General features: G+C 36.9%; 1 protein-coding gene across 2 annotated transcripts in view; it reads right to left on the bottom strand.

Annotated features, from left to right (window-relative positions):
- Nucleotides 1–24,360, bottom strand: part of NBAS (NBAS subunit of NRZ tethering complex) — a 159,498-nt gene that overhangs the window by 5,055 nt on the left and 130,083 nt on the right. For both annotated transcript variants that reach the window (XM_084203427.1, XM_084203428.1), the window contains 3 exons: nucleotides 15,251–15,390; nucleotides 10,118–10,262; nucleotides 4,124–4,252 (listed from right to left, as the gene is read on the bottom strand). In XM_084203427.1, the coding sequence (XP_084059553.1) occupies nucleotides 4,124–4,252; nucleotides 10,118–10,262; nucleotides 15,251–15,390 (414 nt within the window). The remainder of the gene's footprint in view (nucleotides 1–4,123; nucleotides 4,253–10,117; nucleotides 10,263–15,250; nucleotides 15,391–24,360) is intronic.

Genomic DNA, 24,360 nt, shown 5'->3' with positions numbered 1-24,360 from the left:
CATTTTAAAAAATATTAATGGAAATCAACTTCCAGAATTACTTTTGCTTGCCATAGATACCAAATATTAGCCTACAGTAGATACAGACTCCTAAACAGACTGCATTTTCATTTTCACAATCATTCTTTTTGAGTCTGTAAGACAGTAAAACCCAGAAGTAAAAAACAACCTCCTTACTATCCCAGTTTTTAAAAGCTGCTTTTTCTGGGCAGACAGCTCAGTTAAGATCTTACTAATGAATCACTTCTGATCTGCCTGCAGATGCACAGCCCCTGCTATCCCCAAGACCCTAACTAGGCCATAAAACTAAGACTACTGCTAATCCCAGAATCACTGTTCCAGTGATATGGAATGCAGCTGACTGCAGTTTAAGGAGGTCTCAGAGGTGCAGGTTATCTTCTGCACAAATTAACACCCAACCACTTTCCATATTGTGTGAATAAACTATGACCCACAATAATGACAGAATCAGAGTGTATATGTAAGAAAAACATGATTATGCCTATCTAGAACTCCATGCTAAGGGTGATAAATTTTTCATTACAGTAAAATCTGGGAGCAGCTTTCATTTTTCATATCCATCTCTCCTTCTGCAGAATTGTCAGTGTAGATTTAGCATGATGCCCACACACAATGTCCATGGTTACGAGTAAAAGATCTAATGGGGATAATTACATTAAGGAGAACTGTCTTTTTTCCTTGGGCTTTCCTACTTAGGCTAATATCTGCTTTCAAGGACTGAAGTGTAGGCATTCAAGTGGTACTTTTGCTCTTATGAGAGCACTTGGAAGTACAGCATCCAGGTGTGGGGCCTCCAGCACAAGACATGGACTGGTTGGAAGGGGTCCAGAAGAGAAGGTGATGAAGACAATCTTAGGAGTACCTCTCCTCTAAAGACTAGCTGACAGAGTTGGGGTTTTCAGCCTGGAGAAGAAAAGGCTCAGGGGAGACCACACAACAGCCTTTCGGTACAATAGAGCTTAGAGCTGGAGAGGGATGTTTCACAAGAGCATGGAGTGATAGGACAGGAGGAAATACCCAATCTAAACCAATCTTACTTTAAATGGTTTAGATTGGATACTAGAAAAAAATTCTTCAGTGTGAGGGTGGAACAGTTTGCCCAGAAAAGTTGTAGATGCCCCAGCCCTGGGAGTGGAAGGCCAGGATAGATTTGAGCAGCCTGGTCTAGTGGAAGGTGTCCCTGCCCTTGCAGGGTTTGGAACTAGGTGATCCAATTGCCCATCAGCACAGTTTGTGCAGGCATCCAGAGGCTCTGGCATTACCAATGGGTAAAAAAATTCACCCATAACTTCTGCATCAGAAAATCCACAAGTTATGAAAGGGAAGGGCTGCTGCTGACCTAACAGCAGTCAAAATCTGAAACCACTGTTTCTCAGAGTATTCCCTTTTCCAATACTATTCGAGATGAAAATGCTTTTCTTTTTATTCCTTCCTGAAGTACAGATCTATAGAACAAATAAATAAGGGGAAAAGAAACCAGTGACATAAAAAATCCTGGAAAAATAAACTGGAGAAAGATATTTTATCATAATCACCATTAGCTTATAATTTAACTATTTTTTTTAAAGATTAAGCCCCATCAAGTGAATAGCCATAAATGGCATACACTGGAGAACACTAGAAATTCCATTATTCCACACAAAATGTGTGATTTTTCATATTACATTTTTCAGTAAAACATGTTATGAAGGTAGATTCAGTACTTCATCAATGAAATTATAACATGCAAATAAAGCTGAAGTATCTGTTCAGATTTTCTTGTTCCACTTTCTATTAAAGTATTGATTGAACAAGTATTTGCAGTGCTTACGTTAACCCCCACTTATTAGCTGTTTTAACATTATAGGTACCAACAGGCAATAGAGTATTTACTTGCTCTCTCAGATGTATAAAAATCAGTATTCATCTCTGAAAGTGCACAGTGCACAGACAACACTGAAATCCCTCTCAAAAACAATCTGACTTTTAAGGGCTCTACTGGCAGTAATAAGGTTATTTAGGTAAACTGGTTTTTTAAATTACTCACACAGTATACAACACAGGGGAAGAACAGCTATTTTTGTTACTCAGAGAAGACAAGTGGCAGTTCATTTAAAGATACACAATAAAAAGAGGGGTCTGCAATTTCAAAAAAGCTTACGCAAAAACTTGGTTGGTTTATTACAGGCAAAAGCTGCACAATTTCTAGTATCAGCACTTCAGCATCATCCTTAACTGTAAACATCCATAAAGCTGTCAGCAACATACAACAAATGGCTAACTAATACATCCTATCAGCAAGCAAGTGCTGTGTTTTTCTCCCAGCCATGTTTGTGAGCTGTGTTAGCACTGGATTGGGGAATCAATAGCCATGATTCCCCTCTGCCAGATGTTATTTGTCTGTTTCCTGTTTAATGTGAGCAGAAATGGCCTTCCTATGAAAAATTAATTTAGAATTTGACAAAAAGCATTAACTGTCTGAATACTGTTTTTTAAAAAGCAAAAAGTATGCACAGAAAATGATACTGAATAAACAACATTGGCATAGCTAAGTAATATATGCTCTTCCAGTACAACAGCAAATAATGTAATCATAAGAGGTGCATATAAAACAAGGAGTAAGAGGTACTTTTTATACAATATAGGAACAGCTTTTACATTTAGCACAGCACTCTTCTGTACTAGCTGCTTTTCTAACACTGTCACATTCCAGGTACTGGCTAAGCTCTATGCCTGATGTAATAAAGTCAACAGTTAAATTTTCATTGACTTGAAGTAAAACATTAGACCAAAGCCAACTGCTTCAAAAATTCTAGGTTATTCAGCACTCTTACAGAACTATATGCTCAAATTATCACTGAATTTAAAAGGAAAAACTAGAAACAACTTATCAAGCTGCCTCCTGTAGAAGAAAGCCAAAAAAACCCAAAATTATTTTGGGCATGCACAGGTACACAAAGTGCTTTATACTAGCAAGAAGCTAATAAGCTAACTTATTACCTCCTGGCTCTAAAACTCCAATATAATGTAATCAGCCTGGAGTGGAGCTGGAACACACTAGAAAGAAACGGCCAGTTTCAAGAGCAATACAATTAGTAACCATTCAGCAAGTGCTACTGCACAGCATTATGCTTTAAAAATAGTTAAATAAAAATGTATTTGGACACTTATTCCTGCTGACAAGCTTCAGAATTAGTCAAAGAAGTCAATTTTAAAAGGCTAACAAAAACACAGAGATGAGAAAGTACATGCATATATCAGATTATCAGATTGTGCTTGCTTTTCAATGAGATCATCTTGTTTAAAAGTTACCAAAAAGCCTTGTTTTGTAGAAATAAAATCTAAAATTGTAGGCAGTAAAAGAAAACAATCAATGTATTATTGTTTTGGTGGTTAATATTTATACAATTGTTTTGTAAAAAACTCGGAAAATTTGTGGTTAGGAGACTAAATTTCATCTTTTTAGGTGTTCCTTCTTATTTGCTGAAAAGAAAATACACAGGGAAAAGACTGTTATGTTATGTTATGTTATGTTATGTTATGTTATGTTATGTTATGTTATGTCATGCTATATTATGCTATGTTATATAGCAACTGACAAATCTGCATTAATGTCTTTCAGTTCTTGTCCAAAGAAAAAGACAGTATTTAGATTTCTTCTCCAGAAACTTTGGCATCAAGTCTGTTTAGAATGGCAGGAAAGTCCCCAAACATACCATCACATCAAAACCTGACATAACAGCTCTCCAAGTGTATATAAACAGATGCCACATTTGTCAGAAACAAGCTGAGTCATCTGACATACTATTATCACTTAAAAAACCCCAAAGTGAGGGAATATGAACACAGAGGTAACAATCTACTTCCTGTATCAGATTAGTTTGTCACCACACTGACATAACACAGCATACCCAGTATTTAAAGGAAGTGCTATGAGGTTTAATCACCTCAAGTATGTATAAAAGCTCTTACCAGCCCTGTGTTATTGCTCACTGTGGACACAATAGCTGTGCAAAACCTTAACAACTGTAAGTTTCTCAGCAGTCTCTGCTTACTACACCAAGATAAAAGAGCTAACTTATTACCTCATCCTCTGAAAGGTGGTTCATTCAACTGTTCATACCTTAGCAACAGCTGTTATCTGCTCCAGTGCCACAGCATGAAGGTCTTGGTCTTTGCTTTCCACCAGCAGTTTCAGGGATGGCAGCAGGAGGGAGTGGTTAAGCAGCAGCAAACATAATTCTTTTATACACTGAAATAAAAAGTAAATTCTCTCAGCGTGATCTCTGAAGATACTAACATCATCATTCACAATAAAATTTATGAAAATTTTATGTCAAATACAAAATGAAAACCAGACTTCCAAAACAAATGAACTCCCCGTTGGAAACACATCCTTGGAAACTAAAAAGAACAAATTTTAAAAATGTGGAATGGTCGTTAAAGTACAACATTTGTTAGATTAAGACAAGGCAGGTACTGAATCACCATTACAACCAGGAGTTTTACTGAAAAGTAACAGCAGTCCCACAGCTCTCTGTGGGACTAACATTTGTGCTTACTGAAATACTGCAAAACACAGGAAGAAACACTGACAGACACCTGTGACAATTCTGTAACTCAATTATGCAATCAGAAAAGTAGAACAAAATAAAGAAGAAATAACAGTGCATACCAGAGTTGAATAATGTTTCTTCTGTTGCAAAAAGCTTCAAAATTTTATACAGTATTTTATACACAAAGTTTAGCAAATTAAGTTTCTGCAATTCATCTGGTTTCCTATATTTGATAGTACACCATAAATTTAGCATCACACAACTTCAAGACAAAATGGCCAGAAAATACCTTCTAAAATAAGAAAAAAAACATCCCTCAACAAATCTATTGTGCACTTCCAAAACTTTACCTTGTCCCTTAGTTAAACACCAAACAACACGTCCTACATGTGAGCTGTTTTATTTTCCTCAATATTGTAGTGATTTGTCCATTTATACGTCAAAAAGTATTTCAACCTACAAATTATATTATAAATCAAATTATAACTTCCCTTTCCTTTTTTCTCATTTCTGAGAATTTAGGTTGCTTGTCACAACCACTTCCCAACAAGGCCCATCAGAGATGTCCCATTTTCCAAGGCACTTTACACTAGGGACTCTGGATATTGTATGGTAGTTACACAGAAAGTGGTATTCATCTCTTAAGAGATGCTCTCTGTTTCACTCTAACAATTTGAGAGCAATTGTCAAAGGAGCTCATCAACTAAATATTAAGCTAAGAGAATGCAAGTAATGTATTTTTTATGTCTTGAACTTCAATGATAACTGTAACAATTTAATGACCAAGATAATCCACACATTTAGTAGCATAGTTTCAGCAGCTGTGAGCCTAAAAGCCTAATTATTATTTGAAGATGAGAAGACATTAAATACTCCAAATGTAATGTACTGCACAGATACGTGGCTTTGCTTGGGACAGGGAGCTCTCTGGCTGTACTTGCTCAGTCTTTTCTAAATTTACACCCTGAAGAGAAACAGCCTAGAAGGATGTATTCCATCACACTAAACTCTGAGTCACTAAGGCAAGCCTTGTTCTCTTATTCAGACTTGTTTCTTTAAACTCATATTCAGTACTGCTACTGATTGTTGATGCTTACAATCACACAATATACAGAATTGAAAGGGACCCACAAGCATCACCAAAGTCCAGCTCCTGGTCCTGCAAAGGACCATCCCCAGAGTCACACCACATGCCTGAGAGCATTGTCCAAATGCTTCGTAAACTCTGTCGCTCTTGGTGCTGTCACCACTTCCCTGGGGAGCTGTTCCTGTGCCCAAGACCCCTGGGGAAAGAACATTTTCCTAAACCTAAATCCCCTGACACAACTTCACGTCATTCCCTCAGGTCCTGTCACTGTCACCACAGAGCAGAGATCAGTGCCTGTTCCTCCTCTTCCCCTCCCAAGGAAGCTGTAACTGCAGTGAGGTCTGTCCTCAGTCTCCTCCAGGCTGAACAGACCAAGTGACCTCAGTCACTCCTTACATGGGTTCCTCTCAGGGCCCTTCCCCACCCTCATGGCCCTCCCTTGGACTCTCTCTAATACTTTAATGTCTTGTACTGTGGCACCCAGAACTGCCCCAGCTCAGAGCAGAGAGGGACAATCCCCTCCCTTGCCCAGCTGGCCGTGCTGTCCCTGATGCCCCCAGGACAAGGATGGCCCTCCTGGCTGCCAGGGCACTGCTGGCTCAGTTTGAACTTGCCATCAACCAGGACCACCAGGTCCCTTTCTGTGGCACTGCTGTCCAGCCTCTCCTCCCCCAGTCTGTCTGTCCATCCAGGGTTGCCCCATGCCAGGTGCAGAATCCAGCACTTTTCCTTGCTAAACTCCACACAGTCGGTGATTGCCCATCCCTGTGATTTGTCCAGGTCTCTCTGCATGGCCTCTCTGTCCTTGAGGAAATCAACAGCTCCTCCCAATTCAGTGGAATAGGATGCTTGTTGTGAATGATATGATGTGGATCAAGGAATAAGAAGACTAAATAAACATGTTAAACTTTTTCTGAGCATTCATATGCTTATTAAACTTCTGGTAATTTCATATTCCACTGGATTTCTTTTGAGCTGCATACCTACCATTCCAGCAAACTTACTGAATGAAAAGTCATGCATTCACTCTACACTTCTTTTCTTGAAAATGTGTATTCACAGCAATATTCAGAAAAATAAATTCTGAGAGTCATAAAATACATGATCTGAGCAAAACAGCAATTTTACCATGCTTGGTAACATTTCCCTCTCAAAACCAGCTGGACAAGTAGAATAACTTTCTGCCTGATGGTAGCATGTCTAGCAGACACACTCAGCCTTAACTACCAAGTACAGAAGAAGCCATAATCTCTTCAGAAGAAGAAATACACATTCCAACAACTGCATTTCTTTTTCCACAGGAAGGGACTGCACAGCTTGCCAGCCATGGAAGACTGTCCAAACCGTACAAGTATCAACTTGTATCACTGCCACTAATGACCACAGGGCTGCTATGGACAGGAATTGAAAACCCAAGCCCAGGAAGGAAGGCATCACCCACAGCACTTCTCAGAGGAATATAAGTGGGTTTCTGTTCTGCAGTGAGCACTTGAAAGCATTCAAGTATCTGCTGCCTGTCATGAGAGGCACTGCTTAGAGGGGGTTTGATATTATCTGTGACAAGGTCAAGGGAAGGCCCAATTCAAAATCTGAATTACCATGATTTAGTTGAAACTTTTGTATGACAACTTTTGTCTTTTCTCTAGTTCTGCAGCTATCAGTGGCTTACTGTGACATCAGCAAGGCAAATAACCCATATGTCACTGGAGTCTGTTTTGGGTCCAGTATTATTCAGTATTTTCATGGATGGCTTGAAGTGCCGGATAATGAGTACAAACAGCATTATGTCTGGAGAAGCTAAAAACAGACTGAAAAGCAATATTATCTGAAGAAAATTAGCAGACACAACTCTATATGGACAAAATCACACAATCTAACATCATATTTAAACCCCAGGAAAAACTAGCTACAAAAATTGGAAAAAAAGGAGACCAACTGTCTGCTGTATTATTCTAGGAGGTAAGTATCTCAGCCTCTAGGACCCCAGAGTGATTAGAGATAAGGGACTAGATGCATTCTCCCATGTTAACTGACACAGGACCCATAGGCTGAGAGAAGAACATGAGATATTCAGAGGAGTCACATTTTTAACAATTACCATTGATGGGAGAAGGATTTATCCCTTTCTAAAGAGATTCATCTGGCAGTGCAGATGTTGGACAGTCCAAGCATGTGTCTTCCAGGCAAATAAAACAATGCTTTCTTCCACTAAAAGGAATGGAGGCATCTATCCATTGAATAATGCAAATTAAAACCCTAAACAACCAACCAACCAACCCCACATAATACCACCCCGCAAAGCACACACACACATACCACAATTCAAGCTATGTAACTATTCTAAAGACATTTAAAGAGCACTTGACTTAAAAAGCTAGATAAACTAGTAGGAATGAAATTAAATAAGTGGAATGAAAAAAAGAGCGAAATCCTTCGTGACTATATCCAAAGATGGTATTTCTAACTTCTAGACCTCATGAATTGAAGTTACATGTATTTTCCACTACAATCTTTGAACTTGGCAAGGTTGTAACAGGGGAGAACTTGAATGGCAAATGTTTCTCATGATAATTAACTGGTTTCAGTTTTTAGAATTCTATCATTTCAGATTTATCATCTTAATCAGTCTATTTACTGAAATGTCAAATCATCTAAACAGGTTAATTGTCAGTGATCACATTTTCATCTTATTCAGCCACATAATTGCAAATTGGTTATTTGAGCACCTAAGTACTGTAGCCATACATACAAATAAATTACTTAAATTCATACATGCCATTCCCCCCTCTTCCCAAGCAGTGACTTACAGGAATACAGCCTATGTTTGCAGGTAACTGTACAGCCACACATTTTAGCACAACTACTTGTCACTGCACAGCATTCTAGCCATAAAAAGGTATTTTACATCAGTAAGGCTGTTTAAACCTTGATGATTGGAATAACTTCTTATCTGTACCTGTATAGTCATACCTACATGGTGAGCTCTTTCAACATCCTGTACCATTAAAAAAATCAAAGGAAGGCATCTCCAACCAAAGCTGTCTACCAATACCAAAACTCTGTTTAAACAGTGACTTGCCATGGAGATCATGGAGAAGTTTACTCAACTCTGAGAAATGCAAACCATGACCCTTCTTGAGCAGACCTCTTGGTGAACTGACTGCTGTATGACAGTGACACTCATAGGGATTTTTCTCCCTTGGTCACAGAGGTGAGGCAGAACATTCTACTTTGACAAAGTTCAGCTACTCCTATGCACACTAAGACTGTGAGTTGACAAGCTATAATGCATCATTTCAGCACCTTACAAAGAAAAGCTACATATACCAGTCCCAGGGACCTGCCTTCCACCAAAGAGTTTTGGTGGGATTAATAAATTAATAAATGTACTTATCATTTCAGCTTACTGCCACCTTCTGGAATCACGTTTTACAAAGAATTCTGAACTTGACTCAGATCAGTGTGTTGGACTAGGAAAAAAAAAACAAACAACAAACAAAAACCCACACACCCACCTGTCTGTATTTTAAACAGAATGTGTTGTTTTTATTCTGCTTCTCTTCCTAGCATCAGCTGTCTTCTATTACAGACAGCGACTGCATAAAGATAATTATGTGAGATTAATCAGCCTACTAAAAATATGCATGACTACTCTGAAATTGTGTGAAGTTTATTAAGAACTTCTCCAGTCTGTCTTCATTAATATACAGTGTTTACATACAATACACTTCAATAATTTTCTACTTAGGAGATGTTTGTATTGAAGTATATATATATAGTTAGGGAAGGCAAGTTAGAATATCATAGTTACTACTATGTTAGCAATTACTTGTATATTAAGGTTTTTTTCAATCACCATGTTTTTCAGGGGTTCCTCACTAAATCTTTAAGGATTTATTAGTAAGAGAATTACTGATAATTTAAGTAACAGTTTTTGCAATACTGATTTAAATGATAATTATTAAAGCCTTTCTACAAATACATTACAGGATAATTTATACTAGAACAGACTTACAAAGATCAGCTAATCCAACCAGCCTCCAACTCGAAGCAAGTCCAACAATGTCAAACTGCCTGTGCCATGATCCAGTCAAGACCTAAATACCTACAAAGACAGGTTCTCCCTGTCTCTTCTAGACATCCACCTGTTCTATGTTTCCGTACTTCAAAGATGAAAAATGTTGTCCTTGGGTGCAATGAGAGTTTTTGATGATGCAACATGTCTCTATTGCCTCTTGTCCTATAACTGAGCATGTCTGAAAATGGACTGACTCTAATTCCTCTCCTTGTTTCCTCATTTGACTACTTGAAAGACATGATCTCCTGCAGTCATCTCTTCTCAAGACAGACTGAATCCAGTTCTCAGCCTCTCTGTTAGCTCTCCATTGGACTTGATCCAGTACAGCAACATCTCCCCTGCAGCAGGGACCTTGAAATAGGACCCATAAACATGATATCCAAAGTTAAAACTTACCTTGATAGGGAGCATGTGCTTTGTTTCATACAAAGATCGGCAGATTTTCAAAATTTCATTCCCTGTCTTCTCTTTTTCCTCAGGTGGGCACCTCTGCAGCATAAAAGTCACCAGTTTCACCCAGGGATTATCATCTGTGCATGATCTGCCCAGTAAGAAAAGAGATGTATATAGAATATAAATATACATATACAATTTTCTGTAGGTTGTTTCTCGTGTGCGACTTAAAAGCACAACTTCATGAAAGAAAGATGAAAGTTTTGAGACAAGTCACTGTCCATAATGCCATCCCTCTTTCAATACAAAAAAGTAATTTAAATTACATGGAATTATGACTTGCTTATTGCAAACCCTGAGGAATTAGATACCAGATAAAGACTGATCAAATTGGAATAGCACAGGATCTTCTCCTGGCTTTACACCAACTGATTTCCCAAGCAGAGTGGTATCGAGGGAGGGGTGACAGGAATCCAGCATTCCTAATTTTGTTTGCTTTGATCACATTGTAATAGCTGCTGTTTCTCAAGTATCTGTCTCTGGCTTCTGAGGGGAAAATGCATAGCCAGATTCACATTTTAATTTTCAGGTCAAATGAGTATAAACAAAAATAAACTTTTCTCCACAGCCCATCCAAAAAGGTTAAGGAAGTGAAGTTCATGCATCTGAACTCTGCTAGTAGATATGGATACAGTTACATTTGTTTTAAATATTTAAAATGTTCTTTTAATTCCTCACAGAACCACATGCTATGTCACCATTACAGAATCAGGTATAAACAGATGGCAGACAGTAGATACAAGTAAATTTCATCATGTAGGATAGCAAATGCAGTGTTTACTGTGAAGTTTTTTTCTGTAGCTGCAACATTTTTACATTTTTTCACCTATAGCCATTAATTGGCAGGTCATGGAGATATTTTGGAAACTTTTGTTAGGAATAGGTGTACTGGCTAGGAGTGGATGTAGCAAGAGAAAAAGGTAACAGACCACTTTTAACTGATAGCACAAAGCACAACACTGGAACACACCTACACTGCCATTTTTCTAATGTAAATTAAGTCGATGCATTTCAATTCCCACCCACAGTGGGCTAAAAGCATGCACAATTACAGCTTATATAACCATTGTATTAAGCCACAATAACACAAACTCTATGTTCATCTGTGCATAAACTTAAGAAGGCACAAGAGGCATTTTAAAAATCACCCCATCAATTTCTCTGGTCAGCAATCAGCATCCCAAAGACATGGTAAACTTTCCACTTTAGTTTAAAAAAAAAAAGAACAAAAAAAATCAATTCACAGCAGGACCAAAAGTGGCAGTTTAGTATTATAATTTAGTGAAAATTAAGATACTCATTTAGTACATGTGACAAGAAGCAGTAAAGTGCTGTCAAAGTGCTGCTTTTCAAAGTTATTATTTTGCAGCAATTGTTAAAGCAACACATTTATATAATTGTAAATGGAGTCTGTTAAGAGAGTCTGTTGGATTGACATACCAAGTGTCTGACAGCTCTGGAGAGGACAAGCACCAATATCTACTGTTTCACACATAAAAGCTCTCCCCTGCTCATCGTCCACTTCCAAAAGTACACACTGCAAACAAGTAAAGGCAGCCCCACACGCAGCTGTCATTACAGTCCAACACCAAAACCAGACAGAGAAGCTAGGATTGGAAAACTCTGAATGCAAATTAATAGAAGTCATTGTCTTTCTTCCTTCTGACAACTTAATTGAGCCTTTCCATCAGTCACAGTCACTGAGCACAGAGCTGTCAGAAGTCTGGCTGGGAACAGCAGAGCTCCTCCTCTCCGCTCCTTTCCATGTGATGGGTCGAACCCCAAGATGCCAGATTATTCAACAAACACAAGATGAGGCACTGAACCTGTGAATCCCCAGTCAGGGCAGGAGAAGGAAAAAATCCCTGCAACTCCATCTTTGCCGCTGGTTAAAGGGATAGCTCCTGCTCTGTGATCCATTTCTTGCTTAGAGGCACAGAGTCAAAATGAATTTCCATTTCTATAGCTGCTGCCCCCAGAGCACATTAAGAAAATCTCTAAGAATTTTCCATTAGAAGAAGGAAACAAAAATCACACTACAAAACACAAAAAATAAATGGAAAGATTCAAGGACATGAAGGCTTGCCATATGCAAATTTATTTAAGTAAAATATCAGATTATGTAGATTACATATATAAAGCTATTATGTAGTTTACATATATAAAACTTTACTCATCACAACTCCTTATAACTATTTGAAATACTCCTGTGCCCTATTAACAACTATCAGCTATCTCTAATTAAAACCAAAACTAAGTTACCAAAATCTGATGATACCTACAGGCAAAATTCAGTTTTCTTCTCTCCTGAATTTTACTTTAGTAACTGTGATTGTAAAAAATTACTTCTCATCATGAAAAAAGCAATTACTTCAAAACCACAGCAGAAACACCATAAATTTTTTCCCAAAGCCAAAAGAGGAAAAACCATGATTAAGACTAAAAAAGTGAACTAAAGTACTGAGTCTCTAACACTGGGGTTATTTCAGTTCCAAAACACCTTATCAATATTTATAATAAATATAAAAAATGCCTTTTGAATGTAGGCAGCAAGTTCCAAAGGACTGCAGAGCTTCAGGTACTGTCAATACTTTTTTTTAAGAAACACCTTTATAAAATGTTTAAAATGACATCTGACTATGAGCCATCTGGGTGGAGAAGCATGCATGCATAACAAGGGTATGAAAATAAAATTTTAAGAAGTGTACAGCTTTGAATGCTGACTGAAACAACCAAGCTACCTCTCTGTTTTCTCACAGTAAACAGCATATTATGACAAGAGAATCATACTTGTGATAATAAGTATTATTTTAACCGGAGTGTTTCAGAAAACAAGAACTCAAAAAAACCATTGAGGTTACAAAAATTAAAAGCCTACCAAAAACCCCCTCAAACCTTAGTTTTTTTATTTCTCCTTCCTTTTAAACCTTTACAGAATGTAAGTTGTGTTTTCCAGCTTTATATTCAATTCTAAGTATTAGATATTTACTGCTAGATTGAAAACCTAAATTCTAAGTATTCACACGACTCACACTTAAATTCCCCAGTTCCTGTAAGGATTGTTACATTGGCTGGAAACAATAAGCAATAATGACCCTCCTGAAGGAGAGAAGGAAAAAAAAGAGTGAAGAGTAAACAAAAATGTTAATACACATAGTTTTAACTTCTTGATGCCTTTCCTCTTTGCTCAAAAATTTGTTAATACAGCTTGCTTTAAAATGAAATTGCTGAAAATACCACTAAAAAACCAGCTCCTGTTCTTTACTCCCAATCATCCTAAAGACAGGCTTTTCAGGAACACATACACACATACACACATAAACCCCTGGGCTGCTAACTATAGCTGAATGCTGTTAACGTGGAATTATGGAACACGGGAGAAGAGGGAAGAATTCTGACTGAGTAATAGCCTAGGAGCCATAATAACTACTTTAGGCTCTAGAAGAGTTATGATACAGGTGACCTAAGTATTTGCAGAAATTTCCTTTTCCAAGATTGATGAAGTCCGAGAGGTATCCCCTCTCTGAAATCTGATCCACAGTTAGTTGTGACTACACCATTTTTTTTTTCTTTCTAGTCTTCACTTTAGGAAGTCAGACTGAAGGAACATAACACCAAGAACTAGACATAATTATGTCATTTTTTTGTGTCCTCTGTAACAGAACAACAGACAAGAACTGCCCATATACAGGAATGGCTCTCCTTTCACAAACTCTTTTGTCTTTCTGTTCAACACAAAGAAAACAGATTTTGCTAACAGCAGCAGTATTTCACTTGAGCTTTTGTTCTTTAAAGTTTTGGGGTTTTATTAAAGGCAGTGTGTAGATTATAAAAAAATTGACAGTTCCCACACACTGAGGCATCCAATTTTCAATTACAATCAAAACTGAAACTTAAAATGAAAGTTGAAACAGGAATTTGTGACACATCCCACAGCAGTCCTTGTAATTCTTAATGTACTGAAAACAATTTTTGGCTAATAAAACTGTCACTAAAGAAGTTTGGTTAATGCTTATCTAGAAATTCCAAACAAAGCCCAAGCTTGAATGTGAAAAACCTTTACAGATTACCTTGTAACCCACCAGTTCTCCACACATACATAAGACAGTTACTTTTCAGAAAAAGATAAGCCTTAACTTTTCTGAAATATCAATGCACATAAACACTTTGTGTATGAACGTAGTCCCCAAGTTAAAATAGGTTGTAATCAATACCCCTAAGTAATCCAAAATAAATACCACTTAATGACTCTAACCTCACTACTGTCAGACATGGCTAGTCAAAAAAAGTATTAATATTACTGCTCTCTGAAAGATACATGATCCTTGCCTCTCCACACAAGTTTATTTGAATACTTACATCTTAGAAGTCATTAGTTAAAAAATTTAAAAATTTAGCTGCTGTATTCTATACTTTCATATTTATTCAGAAAGTCACAGAAAAAAACCCAAAGAACTGAAAAAATATTTTATTGCCTATAGTCTGGATGTTCCAAATTACTACTTCCAGTTAATATCCACTTTGATGGGTGATTCTGAAGTCTTATAATTATTTTAATCTTAAACTGGCTTGGATGCTTTATTCAGAGACAGAAACAGAAAATTCTAGACAAGGGAAATGCTATTTCATGGTACCATTACCCTCCCAGGCCTCCTGCAGACTGTCTGCCACATCCATCTGAACATCATCACCTTTCAGAGGCCTTTCTAAAAAGTGTAACTTTGAATACAAAGAACAGTCAGAACTTGCTGGGGTTTTTTATGGACTCTGTTTATATTGCTAAAAACAAGAGCAAAACACGTAGCTTGAAATTATAAGTAGATAGAACACTCTCCTGTGCTACAGTTCAGGCAATAAAATGCTTTTCTGCCTTCCTCCATGACAGAGACTACATATGTATATATACAGCTGATTGATTCAACTCTGCTTTAAATAAACCATTTATTCCTCCCAGTATAACCCTTTCCAAAGGACACACTCCTACCAGCCATGTTTGAATTATTGGACTGAAAACAACATGATATAAAGCAAGACTTTGAACTCTTTTCTTACATGGCTCTTTGAAGAAACACTCACCCATTGCTCCTGTCCATTGGTGGCCAAGCCTGAAGCAGCAGGACCAAGTGCTGAAACTCAGACAGACTCTGACTGGATTCCAGAAGTCCCAGGAAGAGATGGTATCTTTTTTCTTCATTTTCAATATCTGTTATCTCTACCTGAAGGAGACAAAAAAAACCCAAACAAACTAATTAAACCAGATTATTTTTTACCCCCAGAAATCAATGACTCAAAAGCAATGGACAAATATCTGTGAAGAACATCACTGTTCCAAAATAATGCAGGAAACACAGTGAACATAATTTTCCTGGAAGCCCATTTTCTTATCTCTCATTTTCAACTACATGCAAATAAAATGGGAGAACACAGAAGATGTGGAATGAATGACTTAGGTGGACATTCCTAGAACAATGTAATCTCACACAAGAACATTCTTTCATTAGTTCAGAGGATCAGATCTCTGTCTTCTTCAAACAAACAAAAATTCCTTAAATTTCTTTTTCACAATGTACAGACATATACACACATTTTCAAAGAATGGCTATGCCCAATGCTTTCCTAATATGTACTACTCCCCCTCACCCATGAAAATTCAATAGTTTGATCTGAATTTACAGCACCTCATCTTTTCTCACCTAGAAAAGAGCCTTGAAAGTTGCTTCTCCATTAATCTCCCCAGCACAGAACGCTTGCTAACAAGTAATACAGTATTTCTCTGCACAGGTGTTTGAACCTAAGGAAAAAAAACCAAAAACCCACTGCCCTATCAGCTCCCAGACAATTCTGTCTTGGGACAAGTGCCTATCTCTGTTGCAAACCTGCAGCTTTTGCCTGGACTTGAATTCACCACAGTTGATGACAGGTTCTTTTAAACATAATTACTGCCTGCAATTTCATGGTAAAAATGTGCAAGGCAAAAGGTCTGACTGTCAAAGGAAGGTTGCCATAAATGAGAACCAACTTGCTACTAAATAAGAAATAACTGCTGTTTAAAAGTTTGGATATCACACTAGGAGGGCTCTCACAAATGGAAGAGCAATTCGCTGCCTACCTGACAGACACAAGTTTTTAGAGTTTAACAATTATTTGTTACAATAACAAAGTAGCTCCCTCTGTATTATTAACACATTTTAATGCTGAACTTTTCTTCAGAGTCCAGAAACTTTAAGAATATCAAACACTCCAGTTTCATCTTATAATTCTGCTGAAGATACACAGCATTAAATGTTAACTTTTCTGTTTCAGCCCAAGTAGTTCTAAGACATCAAACATGGACAAAGTCTTCCTTAGTTCTACAGCTACTCTGAAAGATTAAAGATTGCATCCCAATCTCTTCAAAGTGGCTCTGATACATCAAGGGCAAATTTTCAAAAGAGGCTGGAAAACAAACATTACTGATGCATTTATTGAGTTGCCTACATAATCTGTGACTTTAAAATATTTAGTGTTGAAAAACTGTTTGCTTCTGTCTCCAGAGTATATCTGAAAGCACCATACATTTCAGACAGTGAAAAATGTTCCCTAGATCTGTCCACTTGAAATATTTTTCTTTACTGCAAATGTCACATAGCAGACATCAGTTACCCACTTGTAATATATATACTTGATAATATATAGTATTACAATTGAAATGACAAGGCTGAAAAGAGAAAGGAGATAAAAAAGAAAGGAAAAAAGGGACAGAAGACGTTAACCTTTAAGGGTCAAAAAAATTTACCATCTTAGCAAGTTAAGTATTAGCTAGACAACAGAAGCTTTCACACTGCTTACCCATCCCCAAACCTCTTTCTCAGAAAACCAGCTCTTTATATACTGACACCAAGTATAAACCATTCTGGATGGCCCACTGAGTACATTTTACTGTATCTTTACAAACAGCACATTACTTCAAAACACAGACTAAATTTTAAGATCTAGTGATAACCATAAAAATGGCAATAAATGGCAAAGACAATATCAATACATGAGAAAAGCTGTCAGAGAAAGACCCCTACTAGTAGCAGAGAGTAGATCAGACATCCTACTCAACGTGGACTGAATTTCAGTAATTCTGGCTAATAATGAATCTTTACAGACTGGTTTACATTTTTTTATGAGCTTAATTAATCTAGTGCCATAATTTTGTGTTTTGGACAGCTGGATTCTTGCAACATGATTGCTCATGACAGAACACAATTTAATTCAATTGAAGTCAATCAGAAGAATTACCTTTTCATTCTCAAATGAGGGTGCATTTCTGCAGCATTTCTCTCTACAATTTTTTCAAGTCACCTATGTTTCTCAATAAGAGTAATAAAAATTAGGTGAACTTTCTACAGTGTTAATGATTGGTGGTTTTTAAGAAGACTAGAGAAAATTCCCTCTTTATATGACATTTTAGATACATGTCACTTCCCTTGAACATGAAACAAGAGATTTCAGTGATAGTTCCTTGCTAGAAGGAAGCAATACCTTGAAACAGCACATAGGAATGAGGCTTTTATTTATATTTACTATGTGTGTATATGTATATATGTATATATGTATATACATACATATATCTTGACAGACGGATTGATCTGTATAAAACACACAGAGAGAACTTAAATTTGGCTCTGTATTACTGTCTTGGCTTTCTGAGTCTGAGTGAGAGCACAGTGAGGAAGCAGACACCTCCCACTGCAGAAACAGAGCATGCTCTGTGTAAAAAGGTAGAAATTTCACCTTCACAAAGTGAAAGCTAGTTGAGATGAGTTGCTGTGGTTAGTCAAGCCTCTTGTTTTGTTGTAATACCAGATTTTTAAAAATCCACTTTTAACTGAACTCTCTCTGTGTAGCAATTTTGGATGATCTATTCAGATGACTCTGAATGTTGTAACACAGGGTTCTGGGACAATACCACTCTGCTTCCCCTTCTTTTTTTAAAAAAAAACAAAACCCCAAAACATCTTTCTAAACCACTCTGAGTGTAACTATGCCAGGATAACCCACCATGAATTGCTCAGAGCCCTCTTAACACAAGTGCCTGTAAAGAACCTGTCAATAAACAGAATAATGACGCCCATAGCCAGGCATGAACTTCAGATGACCCCAAAAAAATACGAAAAACAAGTGGGGAAAAAAAAAATCAAACAAACCGCAAAGCAACAAAAGCAAGGAAAAGGAAAGCAAGGGCTTTCAGTTTTAACAACAGATTTGCTCAATTCTGACTTGATTGTCCTCAGTTTCAGGCAATCTCTTTGGCAGTAGAACACAGCTGGCATCATGTTTCTCATTAAAAGGCTGCACAAATATTTACCACAATGGGAAAGTCAATTAAGGGAATTAATTGTAGAAATTATACTCATGATAGATTATAAAACAAAATACAAATTAAGTAAAGCCAAACCTTATGTTAAACTGTTAAAATACACAATTTCATTACTGAGGGACTACATATGTTCAGAATTGAGAATATACAAACATCTGCATATGTTAATGGTTCCTTCAAAGAATCATACAGGAAATTCACAAAGCAAAATACTGGCTACACAAACAGCATGAGCTTGTCACAGCCTATGAGAGATTCAGTGTTGAATTAAAAACTCTGTGCACTTAAAACTTCTTTTCAAATAAATCCCACTTTTCTGGCTTATGATCAAATCTTTTGGATTTACCTTAAATGTTATAAGACTCTTTCCTCACAGATTAGATCCTATCAGATGCCCAAAATGTTGAAGGCACTCATTTTATCAACTTTCAATGCACAAAGTTTTGACTCATGTTGTTCTACAGATTTGTTATTGCTTCATACTGTGGTATGGATGAAGGAGTCCAAATATGAAAAGCTGCCTCTCAAGTTAGTTATGTAGCTTCTGGAAACCTAAAGTTTTACAAAAACTGTAAGATGATGCACTTGAAGAGTGATAAAGTTTTATTAAACTGTGGAAATCATACATGACTGAAACAAAAGCCTTTGGCATGGCAGAGGAGTGAGATAATGTACTAAACCAAAACACTGCAGAATCAGTGGTTTAGTTTGGTACATTATCTCACTCCTGAAATCAAAGTTAGTTTAAAACCAGTATTTACAGCAACTTTGGAATGTTGCTGTATTTGAACTGTGTCCTTAGGTTGCAGATATCCACCAGTGTAATGGCCTCCTGATCTAACAAGACAGACGCGTCTGATAGACTTGTAAATGCTTTATTGCTAAAGCTATTTAATTTGACAATCTGGTGCTGACTGAGTTGGTTGATGAGAGTGCCTTTTGTTTGAAAGAAAAAATAGAAATGCCAATAAAAAGATCCAGTCAATTCAACCCTCTCCTTCCTCTGAGATAACAGAAAAATGCTATTTTTGTATGAGAATGGTGAGCAGGAAAACTAATGCAGACAGACTCCGACCTTCCTCTGCCCACTGGTATCTATTCTGCAAATTCAATTTTTACTCTGTCAGTGTGACAGAGCCACAGCTTTCATCAACAGATTTTGCTGACTACAAAGGAGATAAATTATAAGGACGTTTATAAATGAAATCAGAAAAATATTTTCACTATAATTGCTTGTTTATTGAGAAAAGCTATATCCAAGCTTAAAAGCAACTCCCTGTCCTCAAGGCAGAAAAATTTGCTGTTACCAAGGAATGCAACCACAAACTTACTCTTTTACATGATTATAAAATTAATTTTATTACATCTACCAGATGGTAAATATAAGTATTTCAAAATGTGTTCATGTTCGACACTGCAGCATAAATTTGAATTAAAATGGCATTGAAAATAGGAACACTAAGCAGGCATTTGACTGGTCCCTTATTGCTACAATAGGCAATTGTTCTGCAATTTCTCAGAACTTCCTTGTAAAACACTGATTTTATGTATCTCCCCACCCCCCTGAAAAAGCTGTAGTGGTAGAGAATTTATCTGTGCTGCTTCTCAAAATAATAGGCAGATGTGACATCAAAGATTTTATTCAGATCTGAGATAGGGAACACTGATGCTAAAATTTCCTTCCACTCATTAGACAGGGCTTAACATGGTTTATAAACAACAACTAAAAGGATTGGTAGCAATTTGACTGCATTCCTGTAACTGCCATCTTGATGTGCTGTTCATGGCTCAAAAATTCAACAGCCTTGCCCCAAAGAGTTCACAATCTAATCAACTAAATCAGCAAAGAAAATACTGTCCTTCCTTACAAAAGGCCAGTAGGGTTTGGCCACTGAAGAAAGTAGTCCTTCCACTTTGCGCATCAGGCTGTAATCTGTCATTCCCTGCCCTGCTGGTATCTATGGAGCTACTGAAAGACTGCACAAACATAAGTTACTGAAACCCACCTCCAGTACAAGGCTGCAAAGTTCAATGCTTTTTACAAAGGACATATAAAATTACAAGTTAAATAGAAATTTTAAAGTCAGTTATTCCCAATATGAACACAAATGTCAAAAATCAGTTAAAAAAAACCCAAAAAAACAAACACAATCTGCAACACTATACAACTCTGCCTGAAATTGCACAGCTACTGACTCTGCGCATGTAAGATTAGGAGTTTTTAAACGCTATTATTTATTTCATTCTCTTCAAACTGTTTCAAGATGTTAGAAATCCTATCAGCTTTGATGTTAGACACATTATATACTTGTGAAACAAAGCAAAACCACAAGCACATATTAAACATCTTATTCCAAATCTTCACATGCCAAAGCAACAGAAAACCCTTTTTAAAGGCAAAACCACGAGTGCTGTACTCTGCAACACACACCAGCATCCCATTATTTCTAAATTAGGGTTTCTTTAAAAAAAAATCCAAATTAAACAACTTGTAAATTCTGATTGAGGGGAAAATCCTCCAGGACACAACACAGTCAGGCTGGGGAGATTAATATCTCAGGCTTGGAAAAACAAACCACTGCATCATTCAGCCACTGGTCCACCAGCATATGGGCAAGGGCAAACAGGATGGAGAAAGTCAAGGGCAAAGGAACCTGTCATCTTCAAACAGCTTGTTTTCATCTTACTTTCTCCATCTACCCTAATTCACATTTTGATAATTCTACTTTCAACACATTCTGGTAAATGGAAGCTTATGTGGTAGTAAGTCACAACTGAGAGATGGCAACTTTTAAAAAACAGTTTCATTGGCCTCCTGTATAATAACAGGATTTAGCTCTTGTTTAATGAAAAAACACAACAGCTAAAACATGATCCAGTTTGTTGCAGATTAAATTCCCTTGCCTGAAAGCAGCTTTTTTGAAGCAATGCTTATGGAGTTCTCCCAGTTAATGCAAAACAAGTTTTATTAAGGAAAAGTTACTTAAAAACAACAACAACAACAACAAAAAAAAAAAACAACCAAAAAAAACCAAACAAACAAAAAAAAAAAAACCAAAAAACCAACAACAAAATTCCCAAGGATTGTGTCAAGGAAGTTTAGGCTGGATATTAGGAAAAGGTTCTCCATGAAGAGGGTGGCTGGGCACTGTAACAGGCTCCCCAGAGAAGTGGGCACAGCATGAGCCCCACAGAGCTCAGGAAGCATATAATGTTTCACAAGTATATAATGTTTGGACAGTGCTCTCAGGCACAGGGTGTGACTCCTGGGGTGTCCCATGCAGGGCCAGGACCTGGACTCATTGATCAGGGGCTGCTCTGACCTAGACTGAAAGCCATAAACACCATCTGACAGACCAGAAGGAAGTGTCTGCTATCAAAACTGCAATCTTAGAGCAATCAATTCAAAATTAAAACTGAAGTCAAGGGTTTTGCATGAACAAACTCAGTGTTCACAACCCGTGCCTTATATCCCAGAGGAGGAAGAACTCTGAAGTCAGGCGTTCTTGCACATTCCTGAGAGCTGGGCTTCACATCTTAAAACTATTATTGAATTCTGAGCACATATGCAAGCCTGCTGCATGCAGAAACTAAAGAGATGCACATAATAGAACAGGTAAAATCCTGCTCAAATTAAAGCCAGTGTACAAGATATGCAAGTTATGAGATTCAAGTTAAAAAAACAAATCAACAAGAAGCTTACTGGTGATGAATCAAACTAAGGCTCAGCCACACGGTGAGTTCTTATAGAAATACCCAAGAACTTTTTTCTCCTGAAGTGATTTATATATTGTTTAATTCCTTATCTGCTCCACATGCAGCTCACTAAGAAATGCATATAGATTCAATAAACACAAATGTGTTGCCTAATGCATAAAAATGAACAACTCGTGCAGAAAATAAAATCCATTCATTTGTATACTGCAGGAGACTATGTCCTAATCTGCAAGTACATTTCAGCACAGAGAAAACCTCTGAGGACTGTACACAGATATTGGTAAGGAGAATAACAGCAAATAATGAAAAAAAAGATGCATTTGAAAGACTCTTATAACCAGCTAGATGGAACTGAGACAGGACTAACATACATTATTTAAATTGTATATTGACTAGGCGTGTGTTAATATGTAAAAATTTGGATGCCTGTATAGTTAAAACTAACACCTGTGCAACATGACATATTAACCAATCTTCTGTGTATGCACCAACTACTAATCACTGTTTTGTAATTCAGAATTTATGTATTATATAAATACTCTAACAGAGCAGACAACAGCATTAGAAGATACAGCCCAGAAATCACAAGATTTTAATCTTTAAATATGTCTTTTAAGCTGTTAACTCAGCATCAGCCATTTCTTTCATACCATACACAAGCGGTTTTTAATTTACCCTTCTAATCATCACTACCATCAAGCATCAGTGCATCCACAAGCTCACAGTATTCACCCCTATGTATAACTGCTGTCTTGATAACCAGTCTGCCATTCTTGCTAATAAAGAAAAATTCTTTTAAAAGCTGTTTACATATAAGTAAAATGTCTTCAAAATTAGTACTTCCAAAACATCTTCCTGCAAATAGGCAGGACTAGAAAAGTCAGAGATATATTTCTAAAAAGAAAGGCTCCAACTAAACTAGGATACTGTCTTACAAGAACAGAAGGTTGTTGATGTCAACTCCAATTACTTCAGTATTACTCTTTCCAGTTAAAATAAACTGGAAAATTCCTTCATTGTTTATCCATATTTATGATCTAGGCCAGGAGCAATTAAAATACCAGGTGGATGCTTATCACAAAATTATTTAAGCTGTAAAAGCTGAAATAAGTGAGTAGCTCTGTTGCAGCCATAAAAATAATCCAAATAGGGCAGGCAGCACCTGTCATGCCAAATGGCATTACAGAAGCACTGCAGTTGGTGGTTTTCTTTTTGATCTGGTGTAGTTGATGCAGTCACAGTCTTGATAGCTGGTATCAATAGCAGCAATGTGGAAAAAGAATCCCTCACTCTCTCAATCAACATGAAATATCACAAATTCCTACAAAGAACTATTTTAAGAATACCTGAGTGAGGTCCCTCAGATGATACAGAGTTTGCAGATCTCTAAATAAGAATTGTCAACTAGCACAATGGCTGATGGAATAAGAAAACTGTTTGGAAAAAATGACAACATCTACTGTCACAGTTATTAATAAAAACATACTCATTTAAGATACTAACACCAACACTACTAATGCCTAAAGAAAACCAGTTTTACAATTTACTTATATTTTCAAAAGGCTTAAAAACAACATTCCTGACTAGAAACACTGAAGAGCAAAATTTACTAAGAGGAAAAAAAACCCAAAAAATGCAAACAAAAAAAAGCAGTTTATGACCAAATAGTAAAGGTAAATAGTAGAATTTCTCATGGGTTTATGGCTGCTTCCTTGTTTACATAAACTATGTTTTGGGGAGACTGCAAGCGTGGAACAGACAAAAATGCAGACAAATGAATGTCAAGGCTAGTTTAAGTCAAAATAAATCTCCAATAGACTCAAAAAAAAAAAAAGTCTACATAACTAAATGACTCTATGATGGCAAATAAAATGTAACAAAGGTAACATTACTGCATTTTAAAATATGCTAAATTAGTCTAATGAAGTCAAAATCAAGTCAAAACAGTAACCTGAGCCTCACTGAATGAAATTCAGAGATCTCTGGTTGATGTACAGAGGAAGTCAAGAGAGCAATCAAGGTGCTGGGATGCATAACCATGGAGTGTTAATTTCCACAAGGACAGCATATTCACTTCTCCAATTACCTTTCTCAGGAGGTGTACTACATATCACAGTGGGCT

Source organism: Fringilla coelebs (genome assembly GCF_963513975.1).
Source record: "Fringilla coelebs genome assembly, chromosome: 3".
In the NCBI taxonomy this organism is placed as follows: Eukaryota; Metazoa; Chordata; class Aves; order Passeriformes; family Fringillidae; genus Fringilla; species Fringilla coelebs.
The sequence above is the reverse complement of the archived record's forward strand: the minus strand, read 5'-3'. Positions and strand labels throughout refer to the sequence as shown.